The 17785-nt window shown below is 38.6% G+C and overlaps 1 protein-coding gene across 4 annotated transcripts in view; it reads right to left on the bottom strand.

Annotated features, from left to right (window-relative positions):
* LOC118023825 (UPF0547 protein C16orf87) overlaps nucleotides 1–16157 on the bottom strand; it is a 30545-nt gene extending 14388 nt beyond the window's left edge. Inside the window, exons 1-2 of one of the 4 annotated variants that reach the window (XR_004682907.1) lie at nucleotides 15771–16145; nucleotides 9217–9313 (exon numbers count right to left, since the gene is read on the bottom strand). Coding sequence is in view for 3 of the 4 variants with exons in the window: in XM_035025290.1 (XP_034881181.1) it covers nucleotides 9217–9313; nucleotides 15771–15842 (169 nt within the window). In the remaining variant the exon portion in view is untranslated. Of the gene's footprint in view, nucleotides 1–9216; nucleotides 9314–15770 lie in introns of all 4 variants that reach the window. The other 3 variants (XM_035025290.1, XM_035025291.1, XM_035025289.1) reach the window with 3 other exon arrangements.
* Between the last annotated feature and the right edge of the window lie 1628 nt (nucleotides 16158–17785).

Genomic DNA, 17785 nt, shown 5'->3' with positions numbered 1-17785 from the left:
GGAAGTAACTACACTAGTCAAATTCACAGGTACAGAAAAAAGAATACTGGTTGCCTTGGGGCAGTAGGGAAAAGGAATGGAGAGTTATTGTTTAATGGGTATAGCATTTCAGTTTGGGAAGATGAAAACAGTCCTGAAGATTAATAGTGGTAATCGTTAAGTACACAATATGAATGTACTTAATGCCACCGATGTGTACATTTAAAATGATTAAAATACAGGGCACCTGGGTGACTCAGTCAGTTAAACATCTGCCTTTGGCTCAGGGCATGATCCCAGGGTCCTGGGATCAAGTCCAGCATTCAGCTCCCTGCTCAGCAGGGAGTCTGCTTCTCCCTCTCCCTCTGCCCCTACCCCCGATCATAGTCTTTCTCTCAAATAAATAAATAAAACCGTTAAAATGATTAAAATACTGATTTTATGTTATGTGTAACATACCACAAAAATATGAAAAAAGATTCAATGAAAAAAAGAAGAAATTAGAAAACAAGATGAACTGCTCAAAATTAAAGTGCAAAAGACAAGCTAAATAACGGACACCTCTGAAAGACAGAATTATAGCTCTAGAAAAGGAAATCAATGAAATTTCCTGGAACACCCCCCCCCCCAAAAAAGAGAGAGAGAATAGGTGACAGTAAGTGAAGAGAAATGAAAGAAAGATCCAAGAAATCCAATACTCATCCATGATGTAATTACTAATTATCTACCCATTATTCATTCTCCCTTCTTCATTAAGAACAGGATGTTCTAGGGGCACCTGGGTGGCTCAGTTGGTTAAGCGACTGCCTTCGGCTCAGGTCACGATCCTGGAGTCCCAGGATTGAGTCCCACATCGGGCTCCCTGCTTGGCGAGGAGCCTGCTTCTCCCTCTAAAACCCTCCCCCCTCTCGTGTACTCTCTCTCTCTCTCATTCTCGCTCTCTCAAATAAATAAATAAATCTTTAAAAAAGAAAAAAAGAACAGGATGTGCTAATCAAGAGGGAACTGGGCCCAGCTAAAATATATACATTCAAAGACCCTCCTGCAGATGAAGTGGCCATGGACTTTTGTTCTGGCCAATGACAAATAAGTGGAATTGGTAAGGTTTCCAGCACGATTTTTTTTTTTAAGGGGGTAAGCATAGCTGGCATGTCCCTTTGCCCCTTTGCCCTTCCCACTTCTTCTTCTTGGAATGCTTAAGAGATTCCTGGAGGTACAATAGCTACCTTGTAACAATGAGGATGAAAGCCAAATCTCAGGACAGAAGAAAGAGACCAACCTAGATCCTTGATGATACCACTGAATCACTAGTCCTGTACTGCCAACTTCATCTTTCTTCACTAAATAGTGAAAAAAAAAAACCCACAAACTATTTGTCCAATCCAGTGTCAGTCTCTGTGGATGGTAATCCTGATACATCATCCAACAAGTATGCAATCAGTATACCAAGAGGAAGAGAAAAAGACAGAAGAGAAAAAAGAAATAATAGGTAAAAATTGCTCTAAACTGAAGATTTGAGCCCTCAGATGGAAAGGAAGAATGAGAATGACATTTAAATGTGAGTACAGGACTCCTAGGTGACTTAGCCAAGCGTCCTACTCTTGGTTTTGGCTCAGGTCATGATCTCAGGGTTGTGAGAGCAAGCCCCAGGATGGGTTCCATCCTCAGCCGGGAGTTGGCTTTGGATTGTTTCTCTCCCTCCACCTCTGCCCCTCCCCCCACTTGCATGTGTGCACACACACACTCAAAAACAAAAAAATAAATCTTTAAAAATAAAAAACTAGGGGCGCCTGGGTAGCTCAGTCAGTTGGGCGTCTGCCTTCGGCTCAGGTCATGATCCCAGGGTCCTGGGATCGAGCCCCGCATCGGGCTCCCTGCTCAGCGGGGAGCCTGCTTCTCCCTCTGCCTCTGCCTGCAGCTCTCTCTGCTTGTGCTCTCTGACAAATAAATAAATAAAACATTTAAAAAAATAAATAAAATAAATAAAAATAAAAATAAAAAAATAAATGTGAGTACACAGTAAAGGCCTTTCACACAATGGAAAACAGGAAATGTACCACCACATAGCTTCTATGAAAAAATTTTTCCAGGTCTGAAACAACTTTCTGGAAAATTTATTTTAGAAATAAAAATACATGAGTTAAAAAAAAAATGATATTGAAGAAAAATGGGATTATCCTAAGAGTACAAAGGAAAGAAATCTTAGGGACGCCTGGGTGGCTCAGTCAGTTAAGTGTCTGCCTTCAGCTCAGGTCATGATCCCAGGGTCCTGGGATTGAGTCCCGCATCGGGCTCCTTGCTCAGCAAGGAGCCTGCTTCTCCCTCTCCCACTCCCCCTGCTTGTGCTCTCTCTCTGACAAATAAATAAAATCTTTAAAAAGAAAGAAAGAAAGAAATCTTAGTATGACAACTATGGAGCAGACCTAAGATCAGTCAGTCTTAATTAGAAGAAGTCAGAAGAGTCTACAAAAAAGTCTTAAAAATGAATATACTCATCATTATACAAACTGTATGAGTAAGAACTTAAAAGTATAGGCAGAGGTAAATAAAGGTATGCATTCTTCCACCAAAGGCAAAATAAAAACCTAAAGCCATGTCCCATATATGAATGTAGAGCAATTTTAAGTGATTAGCAGGTAAGAAACAATGTTTTCTGAAATAACAAAACCAAACCTTCATTGTCAAGTAATTCAGAATTGAGGACCACTTACTACTAAATTAATGTTCAATCACTGAGTTTATAAAAAGTACTGACAACTGGCAATAATCATTTCACTTTTTTCTCTTAACGAAAAGTGAGTATGTCATTTATAGACTTCTTGGCTTATTTATCAGCCTTTGCCTGCTAACTTACCTTAGACAATAATTTGAAAAGTAAGTTTAGGTTTAAATTTTTTGTTTTTTTCCTTCCCCTAATTAAAAATGAAGAGGTTGTTATTTATCTGACTAAACTTAATCTAAAACTCATACCCAGGGGTGCCTGGGTGGCTCAGTTGTTAAGCGTCAGCCTTCGGCTCGGGTCATGATCCCAGGGTCCTGGGATGGAGCCCCACATCGGGCTCCCTGCTCAGCAGGAAGCCTGCTTCTCCCTCTCCCACTCCCCCTGCTTGTGTTCCTGCTCGCACTATCTCTCTCTCTGTGTCAAACAAATAAAATCTTAAAAAAAAAACAAAACTCATACCCACTGAGAAACATACAATTAAATACTAAAAAGCTATTCCAATGTCTTACTGTTTTATCCTTTTTCTTACCTTCAGAGAAGTCTTTTATGAACTAGTATGTCATTTAGAATTTGTTTACTTTTTTCTTTATAGTTTTTTGTAATTAAAATTTTTAAAGGAAAAAGGTATATCCATAATTATTAAATGCAAAACGGCACCCTTGATGTCACAAAACACCTGGAATAGCCATCAGAAAAAACAAATTTAGGGGTGCCTGGGTGGCTGAGTTGGCTAAACGTCCAACTCTTGATTTTGGCTCAGGTCATGATCTCAGGATGATGAGACTGAACCCTGTGGCCCGCTCCGTGCTCAGCAGGTGAATCTGCTTTGCTCCTCCCCCCACACTCTCTCTAGTAAATAGATAGATAGATAGATAAATACTTTAAAAGAAAGAAAGAAAGAAAAAGAAAAAACAAATTTAAACATCTGAACAAAGCAGTTTGTTCTCACCAAAAACTGTTTCTGTCAGAATTTGGTGACTGATCAAGTATTTGAATGGTGCTCAAGGTTTGGTCTACAGTACAGATACTCTCAATTTTACGAAATACAATATTTCCTTTAATCCCTTTTTAATTTTATTTTTTTTAAGATTTTATTTTTAAGTAATCTCTACACACAATGTGGGGCTCAAACTTACAACCCCAAGAACAAAAGTCATGTACTCCACCAACTGAGCCAGCCAGGAGCCCCTTCTTCAACCTCTTTTTAAAGAAATTGCTTCAAATTGACAGTTTAGGACTTAATCTCAAGACTATTTTTTAAATTCTTAGGCTATCATTCAATTTAGAAATGAAATCCTACAAGAACAAGACAGTTAATTTTTTAAAATTTATCTCCATTTAATACTGGCCCCCCAAAGAGAGTAAAAGAAACAACACATACCTAACTCATTTGGGAAGTTGTCAAAGAATTATTAATTGCCTTGAGGTTCTATGCACTCCTACAAAACACTGAGCATTTCTTAACACAGATTTATTTGTAACATTCATCTCTGCCCCTCATCAAAACTAAAAAGCTTTTAAAAAATCCTTTGATTTCCGGGCGCCTGGGTGGCTCAGTTGGTTAAGCGACTGCCTTCGGCTCAGGTCATGATCCTGGAGTCCCGGGATCGAATCCCGCATCGGGCTCCCTGCTCAGCAGGGAGCCTGCTTCTCCCTCTGACCCTCCCCCCCTCTCGTGTGCTCTCTGTCTCAAATAAATAAATAAAAAAAGTCTTAAAAAAAAAATCCTTTGATTTCCATAATAAATTTTGTTTATTTAAATGTATTTTCAGCTAGACAAAATTCTATACAGGTCTAGTGTCCTACCTCCCCATTTCTACTGTGTTATGAAGATACACAGATAATATATTTGAAAAATGTGAGTTTTGAGCAATTCAAGCTTAGATAAATCTGACTTGACAGATTATTTTCCTCCTACATGTCACATGTCACAAAGTTACTAAATTTCAACCCACTGAAATTTAAAATTATCTTTTATAGCTTTGATTTCACTTTTAAAATAAGTTCAATTTGAACTTTACAGATGGATCTTTCTTGTTTTAAATATTTAATTACGTAAGTAGAAGTCTTCCTTGATTCCTTCCTCATTATTTAGTGATCTATCCATCTATGCATTACATGTAGAAATAATTTTGTGGGGTCTTAAAAGCAAATGGAAAACAGAATGACCACATGATACAGCAATTCTAATTCTGGGCATTTATCCAAAGAAAATGAAAACACTAGCTCGAAAAGATATATGCACCCCATGTTCACTGCAGCATTATTTACAATAGCCAAGATATGGAAACAACTTAAATGTCCACTGATGGATGAATGGATAAAGGTAATGTGGAGTTTTATTCAGCCATAAAACTGAAATCTTGCCATTTCTGACAACATGAATGGACCTTCAGGGCATTATGCTAAGTGATATGTCAGAGAAAGATTAAATACCATATGATCTCATTTCTATGTGGAATCTTAAAAAACAAACCAGAACTCATAAATAACAGAGAACTGATTGGTGGTTGCCAGAGGTGAGAGTTAGAGGGGGAGGAGGAGGTGAAGGGGGTCCAAAAGTACAAACTTCTAATTATAATATTAATATGTCATGATCGTGTAACATACAGCATGGTGACTATAGTTAATTAATACTGTACTGCATATTTGAAAGTTGCTAAGGGTAAATTTTAAAAATTCTCATTACAAGAAAAAAATTTTGTAAAACAAAAATGAATTCATGTAAGTATTGTTTTATACTTTTCCTTAAATTAACTTTGTTTTACAGATTTTTCCATGTCAGTACATAAAAATCTCCATCATTCTCTCTAATTAGCACATACTGTTGTTCCCTAAAAGATGTACCCTACTTAACCATTTCCCTACTGATGATATTTGGCTTAATTTTCTGCTATTATAAACAGTGTTGCTTATAAATCCTAATAAATATTTCACTGTGTATTAAAAACATTTGTATCTTTAGGATATATACCTACTGATAAAAAGTCTAGATTCTAGGTTATGTGCATTTAAAACTTTAACAACTACTGTCAGACTGTTCTGCAAAAAAGCTGTGATTTATAACCTCACCACTAGTATGAGACTTTGGATTCTGCCATACTCATAAAAGCTCTTGGAAATCCTTTACATTTTTATCAGAATGTGGGTAAAAAGAATGGTATTTTAATTAAACTGCATTTCCCTGATTATTAACAAAGTTCATTATCTTTCCAGATATATATTACCCATTTTCATTTTCTGTGTATAAATTCTCTAATTAAAACTGAAATGTTCTGGATCCCACTGACAATGTTCAAGTACTTGATAAGCTATAGAGATTTTTAAAATTATATACTCAATCTCCCACATACTACGAACTATCCAAGGCAAATCTTTACTTTTAAGAAATTTAATTGTAGAAATGAATATTTGAGTACCTATAACATACTAAACTCTGTTTACATTAGCCACATTCACGTGCACTTCATCTGCACTTCAATCCTCTAAGGTTTATACTATAAGCCTATCTTATACTCAATAGCAGCTGCTCACAGAGGTTAATTAACTTGTTAGAGAGTGACAAACTCTCTAACTGAATCTGAAGCCAAGGTTTCCAACCCCCATGTCTGACTATACCAAATTGTTCTCTAGGTTTTGAATACTCTTAACCCTTTCTCCTTAAAACCTTTTCCTCCTTTAGTTTCTATGGCACAGTCTACTCCTGATGTTCCTCCATCCTTTTAAACTTTTCTGTTTCTTTTGCTGGTTCCTCTTCCTCCTCCAGGGAATTTCTAGGCTTTATGTCTCATCTTTACTTCAAGGTCACAAGACCGCTCTCAATAAACAACAGACCTTAGGAAATTCCAAATGTAAAATAATAATGAACTGCTTCTTACTCATCACTATGACTTACGTAACACCACTCTCCATTGGTTGTTCTCCTATAGCTGACATGTACATGTACATCTTCTCAGTTGACCTAAACTCCCTCCCTAATAACCTGTACCCTTTAAGACTGGAGTTTGCCACAGTTCAGTCACTGAACTTCCTCTTCCTACCCTACCAACCCTCTGGGCACAAGCTCATCCATTTCTATGAGATCAACTACCATCTATTCACTGATGGCTCAAAAAATTTACCACCAGTTGAGGCTATAGCGTAAGCTTCAGACTATATGTCCAACTGGGAAAAAAAATCCACATGGATGGTATTTCATAACCACACCCAAAACTTAATTCTTCATCTTTCCCTCAAAACTTGTCTTCCTTTTTATATTCCCTTTCTAACCAGTAATCCAAGTCATTGACAGTAATTGTAAAATTCTTCTCTCTGGTTCAAGTGATTCTGACTCCTTAATACTTGCAGCATCTGTCCCTTCTCTCTGTCCTTGTTGGGTATCTTCTTTACCTCATTTCTCACCTGAACCACTGGTATATAGAAGGCGCTTGAAAATATTTGTTGAATAAAAAAAATAAACACACTTGTCCTGCTAAGGGCACGACCATGTCTTACTTATTTTGGAGACCCGGAACTGAGTTGACACACCACCCCAGATACCTACTGAATGATCATTCCCGGGTTCTCATACCTGAATCAAATGCTTAGGGAATAAGACCCAGAAACCCATTTTTAACAAGCTGATTCCTATATAGTTATCCAGCAAAGTCTTTATTCTCATGATGAAAGGAACAAACTCAAACAAAGGCAGAAATGGAATTAAATAACTTTCTTGCCACTTCTATATAGACCTAAGATAAAGAGAACTCTCACAGACATAAATATAAATAATTCCTGAATCACTTGCTACTATAACCTAAGCACTAACTCAGCATTCTCACTCAGTTAACATACTGCAATAGCCCGCTTCTATCTTGTATTCCCAACAAACTATTCTCTAGACAGCAGCCAAAATGGAATTTCTAAAAGACAAATCAGAGCATGCTACCTTTTCCTCACTCCATCCTACATCCTAGGAATAGTTTGTCCTCATATTTTAAGAAGAAAATCCAAAACTTCTTATTCTGGTTTACAAAGCCCTACACAATCTGGCCTCTATCCCTGTGGCCTCATCTCCCACACTCCCCTGCTCTTACTGTCTACACTGCAACCACATAGGCCTTTTTGTTCCTAAAATATACCAAACTTTTTCCAGCCCTAAAATTTTTGCATTTGCTATTTCATCTGTCAAGAATGTTCTTCTCCTTGATCTTATCATGGCTAGCCCCTTGTTTCAATTCAGCCTCACTTTAAATGTCCTTCTCAGAGAGGCCTTCTCCAATCACCCAATCAAAAGTAGCCTTCCAGACACATGCTAGGACGGCAATCTATTTTAATTTCCTACAATGCATTTATCACAAGCTGTTTATTTGTTCATTGTCTATCTCATGCCCACAAGAATGTAAGCTCCATAACAGCAGTGAACTGCCTTAACAGTAGATTCATTCATTATGCCCAAGGCTTAGAACAGTGCCTAGCATACAGCAGGCACTCAAAATTTATTTGTAATCAATCTACTTATTTGGAGATCATCACTATTCTGATTTTATCTAAGGATAAACAACAAAATTTCATCTTTTTGAATTTCAAAATTCAATCCATTGAATAAATCCAATTTGTCTACATTAATGGGCAAGTAAAATTCCAAAAAAAAATTTTTTAGATATTCTAAATCAGAGAATTATAAAAAATAACCAATATGTCTAAAAATTATATTCACCTCAAAATCAAGTTATATTTTTCCAGTCACTAGTCCAAAAAAATATTTTAAGTCATTATAAATTTTACTAGCACTGAGGAGGATAAAACCAAATGTCCATTAACCAGTGAATGGGTAAATAAATTGTGGTTTATCCATATAAAGAGCACTACTAAGCAGTAAAAAGGAATTAATTCTTACTGATATACACAATGATATGGCTGAATCTTAAATTATGCTCAATGAAAGAAGCCAGGCAAAAAAAAGAGTATACACTGTATGATTCTATTTATATATATTTTATTCTATTTATATATAAAGTTCTAGAAGTAATGACAGGAAGCACATCAGTGGTTATCTGGTTAGCAAGGACAGAGTAACAAAGGGGAACTAGAAAACTTTTGGGAATGATGAACATTATTCATTATCTTGATTGTGGTGACTAGTGTAATCATAGGATAAAACGTATCAAACTGTACACTTTAAATATGTGCAATTTATTGAATGTCAGTTATACCTCAATTAAATTACTTTTTTATTTTTAGAAATCAGATCAGATCACTCCCTTGCTTAAAACCCTTCAATGGCTCTCCATCCTTCGATAATAAAAAATAGAAAATTTGCTACAAGATTTATCAGCATTATAAGGGAGTTAACATTTAAATGGAATGAAGAGCAAACTAATGTCATAAGCTGATTTCCAACAGCTAATAAAAACCAAAGGCATACTTCAATAGGTTTTAATTTTTAACTTCAAGATGTAAATAATATATTCACAAAAATTAATTTTACACTTCTAAATCAAAAAGCTAAGTATGTGGTAAACTCTCACAATTACCTGTAGAAGGTGGTGATTTCTCTGGGTGTTTTGCATTTAAAAGTTTTCTGCTAATAAATATATAACCACAAGGACACGATTTACATGCAACAGGAACCTGTACAAAAATAAGAAAAAGTGTATTATTACTATTTTTCTACTAAACTTATCAGTGTTTATGTAGTCTCCTGAACTGAATGATAAATTACCAAAGTAGGAATCATAGATTTATTTAAACCCCACCTCCTTACAACAAATTGAGACTGGTATTGTGTCCTACACATCTTCACATTCTCTGAATGCTTTACAATACCATGTACATAGAAAATGCAGGATAAACATGTACTGATGGCAGTAACCAATAGAAAACCATAACAGAATCAGAACAGGGGAAAATATGTGGAAAAAAGGTAGTATTTCCTAAAATATCTGTTTGATGGCAGTTTATTAGCACCAGCTGGAAAAGGGAGCGTGGTTGGGAAGTAATTAAAGTAATCCCAGCATAAGAATGAGGACCCAACTGGAATAGTGAGAATGGAAATGGAGAAAAGGTAGATGTGCCAGACATTTCAAAAGGGGAAAATACTTCCACTATTTTCCCAAAGAGAACAAAAACACTAATTTGAAAAGATATATGTACTTCAGGTTTATTGCAACATTATTTATTAATAGCCAAAATATGGAAGCAACCCAAGTGTCCATCCATAGATAAATGGATGAAGATGTGATACACACACACACACACACACCAGAATATTACTCAGACATAAAAAAGAATGAGATTTTGCCAGTTGCAACAACATGGATGGATCTAGAAAATATTATGTTAAGTGAAGTAAGTCAGAAAAAGACAAATATCATATGATTTCACTTATAAGTGAAATCTAAAAAACAAAACTAATGAACAAACAAAAGCAGAAACAGACCCATAAATACAGAGAACAAACTGATGACCCCTTGGGGGGGGTTGGGTAGGGGATAGGGGAATAGGCAAAATGGATGAAGGGGAGTGGGAGGTATAGGTTCCTAATTATAGAATGAGTGACTCACTGGGTTGAAAGGTACAGCACAGGGAATACAGTCAGTGGTACTGGAATAGCCTTGTATGGTGACAGATGGTAGCTCCATTTATCGTGAGCATAGCATAACCTATATAGGGTTATCAAAACACTATGTTGTACACCTGAAACTAACATAACATTGTATGCCAACTATACTTTCTTAAAAAATTTTTTTTTAAAGGGAAAGTACTGAAAATGACTCTGGTTCTAATAGGAGAGGGCAAGATGCCAATTACCACTGACAAAAAAAGAATAGTTTACAACTACTACTCTGTGGGGCAAAAGTATAGCACAAAACAAAAGAGAATATAGGAGGAGTCAAGATCTAGGATCTTTTAGACTCAGCTCCAGGAAGGACATTGGATAAAACACTTAAGCTCTTCAAACTTCTGTTTCTAAATGTGTGAATTACAAGTAGCTCCTTTCTCTATTTCAAGTCTGTAATTTTTCAAAAGCCAAATGTTACTAAAAATCATTTTTTTAAAGATTTTATTTATTTATTTGACAGAGAGATAGAGAGCACAAGTAGGCAGAGTGGCAGGCAGAGGGAGAGGGAGAAGCAGGCTCTCCGCTGAGCAGGGAGCCGGATGTGGGGCTCGATCCCAGGACCCTGGGATCACGACCTGAGCCGAAGGCAGCCGCTTAACAGACTGAGCCACCCAGGCGCCCCTAAAAATCATTTTTAAAATGTTTTGATTTCTTCGCAATCATTTCACTCATATTAACTTTTTTTCACTCATATTAACTTTAATATTAGATCCTTGAAATCAAGACATGTTCACCAAAAACCAGAAATTAATCTCAACAAAAAGTACTCACAGAATATTTTATGGTCAGAAAATTGCAATTCACTTTGTAAGATAAATTCCATTTGCCCATTGTTCTGCTTGTGTAAAAGTTTAGTTACAATTATAAAGCTTTTTATCCAGGGGTACCTGGGTGCCTCAGTCCGTTAAGTGGCTGACTCTTCATTTTGGCTCAGGTCATGATCTCGGGGTCCTGGAATCGAGCCCTACATAGGGCTCCATGATCAGTGGGGAGTCTGCTTGAAGAATCTCTCTCCCTCTCTCTCTACCCCTCCCCCCACTGAGTGCACTCTCTCTAAAATAAATAAAAATTGAAAAATAAAACTTTTTATCCATGTATGTAAAGAATGCTTCACAGTCTGAAATATAAATACTTGATCTAATTAAGCTTAATTAATATTTTGGCAGAATTCTTTTTCTTTGCATAAAAACACTGAACAAAGGATCTCTAATTTGCATTTAAGAAAAATAACAATGAATCTTAAAAAAATAATCAAACTCCAATAGGTCACATAGCATGCTTTATTAAAAATGTGATGAGATTCTTTCATGCCAGGACAGAAAATGAAATGTTACATTTTTTAATACTGTAAAATGCACCCAAAATAGATGTTTGTCATTTTTAAAATTTCACATCTTCATAGAAACTAAACTCAAAGGTACTGACTCATTTCCTTTATACTTACACACATCATTAAGGACATTCACTGTAATATAAATTGTTTTAAATTAATGTTATCCAAAAAACATAGAAACATGATGCTCTTATTCAAAAGATCCTTTGCTATTCCACAAGCATTTTCTTCCAGCTACTAAAACTGAACAAATTTAAATTTAGGTCTCTGTCTTATATACAAGAAAAATACATAACGCATTGTCTAAATTAACAGAGGGCTGCACTTAGGTATCTGAGACATGTACATATGGCTTTGGGATGAAAGAATGCACAAACACTAATTGATAAGCTGATTTTCACTCCTTAGAGAGTGTTTTATGATCAAGAAACATTTATGTGCCTGAGCTAAGTCACCCTAAAGTCCCTTTTATTTATTTATTTATTTTTAAAGATTTTATTTATTTATTTGCGAGAGAGAGAATGAGAGACAGAGAGCATGAGAGGGAGGAGGGTCAGAGGGAGAAGCAGACTCCCTGCCGAGCAGGGAGCCCGATGCGGGACTTGATCCTGGGACTCCAAGATCATGACCTGAGCCGAAGGCAGTCGCTTAACCAACTGAGCCACCCAGGCGCCCCCCTAAAGTCCCTTTTAAAATGGAAAGTTCCTTCTCCCAACCCCAACCGTGAAAAAAAATACAGCTAACCACCACCACAACCCAAATCCTAGAAAAAGAATTATTAAATAGGGTGGGCTTCAGTAATATTAATCTCTTTACAGTGTAATTCGGTTTTAAAACAAAAAACCCTACATTGCCTTCAAATTTCAGTTGAAATGCCAAAGATGACACTAACTAAAGTTCTAATGCTATACTCTCAGGGTTTTAAAATAGGGGAAAAAAAAGTTTTGTTTATTGATGACTTATGGCTCATCAATTTCTCCCTTGAAAAGTACATTCAGGTCGTTTTTATGTTTACAAGTAAAACAGCTAAAAACAAGTAAAAAGTTAAAAAAAGGGTAAAAAAAAGTGCAAGAAACAAGATCCTGGTCTTATACTGTTTCATTGATTTTTTAAAAGTTCAAAATAACCACATTATAGAGAACTCATTTACAGTCTTGCTGCTAAGAGAATCAAAGTGACCTACAGTAGACATGTTTGCTACATAACACATAAAATTTCCTATAAATAGAAAAAAAAAAGCCGCTCTATTTAAAAAAATTAAGGCAGAAACAGAAACATACACAAAAGATACCAGACAACTAACAAGAATCCTGAATATTACTACATACAAAATGGTTCAGTAATTTGAGCTACTGGATGTGAAACCTCCCGAAAATGAAAAGTATTGTGGTTGAGATGTTTCAGAACGGTATTTTCAATGGAGACATGTAAAGGAGATGTTATAAAACAACTGAAAATCTAGGTCTTTCTTGTTTGCTGATCTCTGTACCTGATTTTAAACCTACACACACAGACAAAGAATATATGTAAATCTATTTAAGTGGTGCAATCTCAAACTAAAGATTTTACATATCCTTTTATGTTTATAAACTATACCTAAATTATATTTTAATATTCATCAAACAACTCAGAATAACAATAATCTAATGATGTTTAAAAAATGGCTTTCTGGGGCGCCTGGGTGGCTCAGTCGTTAAGCGTCTGCCTTCGGCTCAGGTCATGATCCCAGGGTCCTGGGATCGAGTCCCACATCGGGTTCCCTCCTCGGCAGGAAGCCTGCTCTCCCTCTCCCACTCCCACTCCCACTGCTTGTGTTCCTGCTCTCGCTATCTCTGTCTCTGTCAAATAAATAAATAAAATCTTAAAAAAAAAAATGGCTTTCTGGATTATAATTTTTTTCTCATTTATAACTATAAGAAGCTTGTACTCTCCAATAATTAGAAAACTAAAATTAATCTTTTATTTCCTTCAAACCAGTTACTTTTAGTAAAAGATAAATCAATTTTAAGAATCACCAAAAGTTTTAATTAGTCCTTATGTATATTATATTCTCTTAAATATTTACAATAAAGAACAAAACCAACATTCTAAATTATGTAGTAGCTTGCTATGGACTGAACTGTCACACACACCCCCCCAATTCATATGTTTAAGCCCTAACCCCCAATCTGTAAGTATTTGGAGGTTAATGAGGTTTAAAGTCACAGGGGTGGGGCCCTCATGATGGGATTAGTGGCCTTATAAGGGAACCAGAAAGCTCTCTCTCTCTGCCAGATCTCAGACTTTGAGCCTCCAGAACTGTGAGAAGATAAACTGCTATTGTTTGAGCCACTTAACCTATGGTATTTTGTTATGGCAGCTGGGGGGGAAGGGAGGACCTGTTGTGTGTGTATAACAAGATTAATGTACGTTTCCAAATAAAATGCTGATCACATTTTGTTGAACAATTACAGGGACTCCTAACAAGTTTATTGTCCTTCCCTTTTTCTTTAACCAGGATATTAAAAACAGGTTACTTTTCCCAAAAGATTACTTTATGCCAAATAAAACAAGGTCAAGATTTGCAATAACTTGTGCCCTACAGAAACTGGAATGCATACAGCATAACATGTAAACCTTATACTTCAGCAGTTAATTGGAACAAATGGAAATGATTTAAATATTGATATAATCTCCTACAAAGAGACTTAAATCACAAAGTCCAATTTTGTCAGAATTTAACAAATTTAGTTTAAGCGGTAAACTCAGTCAAATGTTAAGAAGGGAAGTTTAACTCTATTTCAGGAAACATGACTAAATTCTTTTTATACTGCATACTCAATAAACTCATAATATCAATAAAACTACAATTCTCCTTACACAATCTTCCTTCCTTGCATTTCTACCACAGGCCCATAAAAGATACTGAATAAAACATGTAACATTTTCTTTTACAAGATTTGATCAAGGTACAAGACTGCTCTTAAAGAATGCACTGACATCAGCATGTTATTTTTAAAAAAGTCTCCAGCCATTTCAAATTACTCCTGATTTAAAGAAAAAAAAATTTTTTAAGGAAAGGGGAGGAGAGAGGTAGTCATTTTGAAAAAATTCTCTCAGTAGAAAAGAAAAAAATCACACCCAGATCTGCACACTGACATGAAAAAAGGGCCTTCGAATGGTTTTAATTGAAGAGTTTTAACTCAATAGATTGTAAGGAACGTCCATGATTCCAGTAAAGAATGAGGCATGCATAAAACTAAGAAACAGTAAAATGAGATTTTTTAAATTACAGCTATGACACTATTAATTTTGTGTAAAAAGAAGTCATTTAAAATTCATGAAACTACATATAAATTTTTTAAAAAGATCATGAAGCAGAAACGCCAAATTTTTAACAGCGGATACGGCGGCGAGTGGGGGAGGTGAGGAGCGCCCAGAAGGAAAGGGCTTCAATGGGGGCGTTATTCAATAATGTTCCACAAAAAAAAAACAATGTAAAGATTCACGATTATTTCCGTCAAAAATATAAGAAATATATTTAGGAGGAAAAATGTCCAAATTCGCCTAAACGTGAAACCATTGGATTGCGGCCCCTTTTGTCACATTTAAGCGTCCCCCCCAGGTGGGAACAGTTTTGGGGGATCACAGTATACGTCTGATGGGAACAAAGCAGCCCTGCGTGGCAGGAGCGGCTTTTGCAGCCAGGAGCCAGGAGCCTGGACTCGGAGTCGGGCACATTGGGCATTCTCGTCGGGGCAGGGGGGGCTGAAGGGGCCGTGCTCGTCCACTTAGGCCACTGCCCCCACACTCCCGCCGCTGTCACCCAGAGCCGGCCGGGCGACTCTCGGAGGCTTCGGACAGGGCGCCCCGACCGCTCCAGACAAACCCACGCCTCCCTCCCGCGCCACGGGCCGCAGGACACACACAGTCGCCCGGCTAACGCCGCCAGGTGGGCACCGGCCGGACTGAGACCCGGGAGTCTCCCTGGCATGCCCTCGGCTCAGCCCGGCCTCCCACCGGGCTCCCACCGTGGCCACCGAGCCCAAGGGCCAGACCACCCGGCGAGGCGGCCTCTCCACAGCCAACGGCCGCGGGCGACGGCCGCCCGGCCGCCCGCCCGCGCACCCGGCCCGCCGGCCCCCGGCGCCCACCTGTTGGTCGCACTCGGGGCACGATTTGGTGGCCATCTTCACTTTCTTGGCTCGAGTTGCAGACATGCTCATCTACAGCAGCAGCGGCGGCGACGGCGACGGCGGCAGGGGCGGCTCCTCCCCTCGTACCTCGGCGGCCCAGCCTCCACCCGCCCGATCGCCGCTGGCCAGACCGAAGCTTGAACGGGAGCGCGCGCGCGCGCGCGAGCTCGCGCGGAGCCTGCGTGCCGGGGAGGGGGCGGGGCAGGGCGTGCGCCCGCAGCGGCCACGGGCCTCTCGCGCCAGCTCCGCGGGGACGCGGAGCGCGCTCCCACGCGCACCAAGCCGGTCCTCGGGCACGTCCCGATTCTCACGAGAGGAGACCGTCTGAATCATCCAGCGGCACTATAGCCACGCCTTCTCTCGGCCCTGCGGACTGCGTGGGGGCGCGGTTTGGGCGGGACTCGGCAGTAACGGGCGTCGGGTTTGGCCAACGAATGCACAGATAGGGCGGGTCGTGGTGCTGGGCACGCCCTCTCCCCGGGAGGAAGGAGAACGTGAGTGAAAGAGGCGAAAGGGAAAGAGCTTACGCAGGTCCTGGCATTTAATACACTTCAGTAAATGTTAGCAACTCTAATTATTGAGGAATTGTAATAGATACCTGCTGAGTCTGCAATATGCCAGTCCTGGACTTGGCACTTAGACATAAAATTCAACATTAAGTCAAATATTTATTGAAGGCCAATTCTGCCAGACAAATGTGAATGCTAGGAAATGCCCGCCCTCAAAACATATCCAGACTACTATGGTAGATGGCCTAACTCGAATACAGCAGAGCTGGATTGTTGATGGGAAGAATAAATCGACTATTTAGAGCTTTATATCAAAATTTACAATCCTCTTGGCCTTTGACCTAGCCTTATAATCTAGCAATTCTGCCCCTAAGAAACTGTGGAAAAGATATTTTCCACCTGTACTCAAATCCATTTGTGCAAAGATGTTGGACTTTGCGACACTACTTGTCAGAGCAGAATCAGAAATAACCCAGATGTCCGACAACAAATTGCTTGAGCAAATTAAGATATGCATACAAGATATTGCTGCATCTCTTTAAAGAATGAAATAGATCTATGTGAAGTGATACAATGATCTCCAAAATACAGTGTTAATTGGAAAAACAAGGCACAAAACACCTTAAGATTGTGCAAAAATAATATGAAAAAATATACTTGCATATGCATTAAGAAACTGGAGAAAAGAAACTGGGGGACAGGAATAGGAGGGAGACTTATTTTTCATTCCATATCCTATTGTTTTGATTTTTCTACTAGGTCAACCTAGTATGTCCTTTTCCCCCATTAAGGGAAAAGGATTTGAACACAACTACTGAGCTACTGAGGAAGCCAGCAGGCCCACTGTTGAAGGAGTTAGTAGTCCTAGAAAACTTTTTGGAAAAGTTGTCACCAAAGCTGAATCCCTAAGGATATCAAGTGGCGTTCTCAATCAAAAGTGAAGCCCTACCAGGCAGATGGGGACAGTGTAAGCAAAGGCAGGAGAGGTCAGCAATTTGGTGTTGTGGGAACACCAAGTCCGGATCAAAGAGTTAAGGCTGGGGAAGTGGGCCATATCCTGTTATGCAGGGTCTTTGCTACCACGGGAAGAAGTTAAAGCTTTATCCTGAGGGCAATGGGACACCAGGGTGGCTCAGTCCGTTAAGCATCTGCCTTCGGCTCAGGTCATGATCCCAGGGTCCTGGGATAGAGCCCCAGGACTTCCTGCTCAGTGGGGAGGCTGCTTCTCCCTCTCCCTCTGCTCTGCCCACACACTGTGCCCACATGCGCGCTCTCTCTCAAATAATGAAATCTTACAAAAAAAAAAAAAAAAGGTCAGCAAAGAAGGAGATGGGAGGGATTAACAAAGTATGAAGGCTGTAGTATTAGCAGAACTTGAAAAGCCATTTTGCTGGGGCAGAGAGTGATCAGGGATATTTCCAGATGACTCTGAAGTTTCTATTGCAAAGGACTGGAGGCATAGAA

This window comes from Mirounga leonina, unplaced genomic scaffold, assembly GCF_011800145.1.
Source record: "Mirounga leonina isolate KUSES-001 unplaced genomic scaffold, KU_Mleo_1.0 Mir_180, whole genome shotgun sequence".
Lineage (NCBI taxonomy): Eukaryota > Metazoa > Chordata > Mammalia > Carnivora > Phocidae > Mirounga > Mirounga leonina.
Note: the sequence above shows the minus strand (reverse complement) of the source record. Positions and strands in the feature narration are given on the sequence as shown.